This window comes from Priapulus caudatus, unplaced genomic scaffold, assembly GCF_000485595.1.
Source record: "Priapulus caudatus unplaced genomic scaffold, Priapulus_caudatus-5.0.1 Scaffold110, whole genome shotgun sequence".
Lineage (NCBI taxonomy): Eukaryota > Metazoa > Priapulida > Priapulimorpha > Priapulimorphida > Priapulidae > Priapulus > Priapulus caudatus.
Genome location: NW_014577171.1, coordinates 539228 through 541380, shown reverse-complemented (window position 1 = coordinate 541380; position 2153 = coordinate 539228). Strand labels below are relative to the sequence as shown.

The 2153-nt window shown below is 47.7% G+C and overlaps 1 protein-coding gene across 6 annotated transcripts in view; it reads right to left on the bottom strand.

Annotated features, from left to right (window-relative positions):
* Nucleotides 1–2153, bottom strand: part of LOC106805349 (F-BAR domain only protein 1-like) — a 33158-nt gene that overhangs the window by 10030 nt on the left and 20975 nt on the right. For 5 of the 6 annotated variants that reach the window (XM_014806902.1, XM_014806904.1, XM_014806906.1 and 2 more), the window contains 3 exons: nt 1679–1830; nt 1138–1268; nt 437–666 (listed from right to left, as the gene is read on the bottom strand). In XM_014806902.1, the coding sequence (XP_014662388.1) occupies nt 437–666; nt 1138–1268; nt 1679–1830 (513 nt within the window). The remainder of the gene's footprint in view (nt 1–436; nt 667–1137; nt 1269–1678; nt 1831–2153) is intronic. The other variant, XM_014806903.1, reaches the window with a different exon arrangement.

Below are 2153 nucleotides of genomic sequence, written 5' to 3'. Positions count from 1 at the left end.
AGCACAGGCGGCGGGGAACGACACCAGCATGTAGCCCTGTATCTTCACCTTACACCTGTAACCACGACGACAACGTACATCGGTGCTATGTAAGGGAAGCACAGCGGGCGGGGAACGACACCAGCATGTAGCCCTGTATCTTCACCTTACACCTGTAACATGACAACAATGTACATCAGTGCTATGTAAGGGAAGCACAGCGGACGGGGAACGACACCAGCATGTAGCCCTGTATCTTCACCTTACACCTGTAACACGACAACAACGTACATCAGTGCTATGTAAGGGAAGCACACTCTCTATCAGTTCACGAACATCACGTTTTTCATCTACGAATTGTCCCATTTCCTGCTTCATCAACAAACCGGCCGTGTGCACAACCCATTGCCAAAGCCCTCGTCCGCACGCGAGCGCGCGAAATCGCCGCAGCACTCACTTGGTCTCGTCGACTCCCTTGAAGTAGGCATGGATGGTCTCCGTGAAGGCTACCGCCAGCGGTACCGTGTCGGCCATGCCTAACGCGAGAGGGCTTGGACCCCGCGAGCAGGAGACCGGCGCCGAGGTAGTCTTGAAGGATTCGCTGCCGACGCTGCCAACACTGCTCACGGAGTCGGCTCGCGCCATCACCGGCTGCGCGGGACTCATGCGCCCTCTACCGTGCTGCTGCTGCGAGACAAACAACGCGGATTATATAGACGGACAGATGAGAGGCTCGGAAACGGTCGCGGTTTCGTTTGTATTGATTCTTCGAGCACAAAATTGATGTAAAACTGAGAGTGAGAGAGTGTGATTGTGAGAGCCAAGGAAAGAAAGCGAGAAGAGAGAGAGAGAGAAAGAGAAAGAGCGAGTCAGAGAGAGAGATAGATAGAGAGAGAGAAAGAGAAAGAAAGTAAAAAAGAGAAAAGAAAGAAAGAGATAGAGATAGAGAGAGAGGGAGAGAAAGAGATAGAGAGCGAAAGGAGATTAGAAAGAGAGAGAGAGAGAGAGAGAGAGAGAGAGAGAGAGAGGAGGCAGGGAGGGAGGGAGTAAATGGAGGGAAAAATTGGGATGGAGGAAAGGAGGGAGGAGGAAATGGAGAGAGGTGAAGAAAGAGAACAAAGAAACAAATATGCTGAAGGAGAGCTAGCTTGTGCCTACCATTCCTGGGGTAGTGGTGCGTGGCCGCTCTCTGCTGCGGCTTGGAGGCCGCGGAATAGCTATGCTGCTCCCAGATACCGCCTTCGGCACCGGCGGAGGAAAACTCGCCACTTCCTGGTCCACTTGATGATCTGAGAACAAGCAATCGTGTATCACAGGGAATAACCCAGTCAGATTATTGGTTGCTTGATCATATATCATATATTACGATATTGAAATACTTCTCAAAGTGTCGCTTACTCCAAGTCTCGTACTTCTGTGTTAGAAATATATAACAATAAGACTTAGCTACATGTCATTGAGACATTAGAATAATGCACAGATATATCAGAGAGAAACTCGAATAATACATAGTTAGGAAGATACGATAGATAACATCAGGGGTTAATAATGACAATTTTTTTTAACATTATTAACCCATGAAAACATGGAACAGTAATCAGAATAACACGCAACCATGTCGAAAACGCATACAATAACCCTCGTAGGATCCCTAAACCTGTCAGCAGCCTGTCTCAACTTACGACAAAAATATACGCACCTATGCCAGTAACCGGTGTCGAGTGACCACTAGAGGGCGCATTTAAGGGCGGCGATTTAACACCACTGTAAGCACCGGTAGGTGTCGACGCAGCAGAATTAGGTGGCGCCCCCTGGAACTCCAGCTCTAGTAAATCACTACTAGGTTTGCTGCTATAACAGACAATCAATAATGGTTAAAAACTTCCAGAGAATAAACAAGGCAAAAGAACTATGTCCAACCGCTCAAATTCAGATGCTGAATTTAGCTGCGACAAATATCGGATAACTTGCTTCTATAAATTGATGCTTGAAAGCATTGTATATATATATTATATTATATATATTGATTATGTGTGTGTGTGTGTGTGTGTGTGTGCGTGCGTGCGTGCATGCGTGCGTGCGTGTGACGTGTGTGTGTGTGTGTGTGTGTGTGTGTGTGTGTGTGTGTGTGTGTGTGTGTGTGTGTGTGTGTGTGTGTGTGTGTGTGTGTGTGG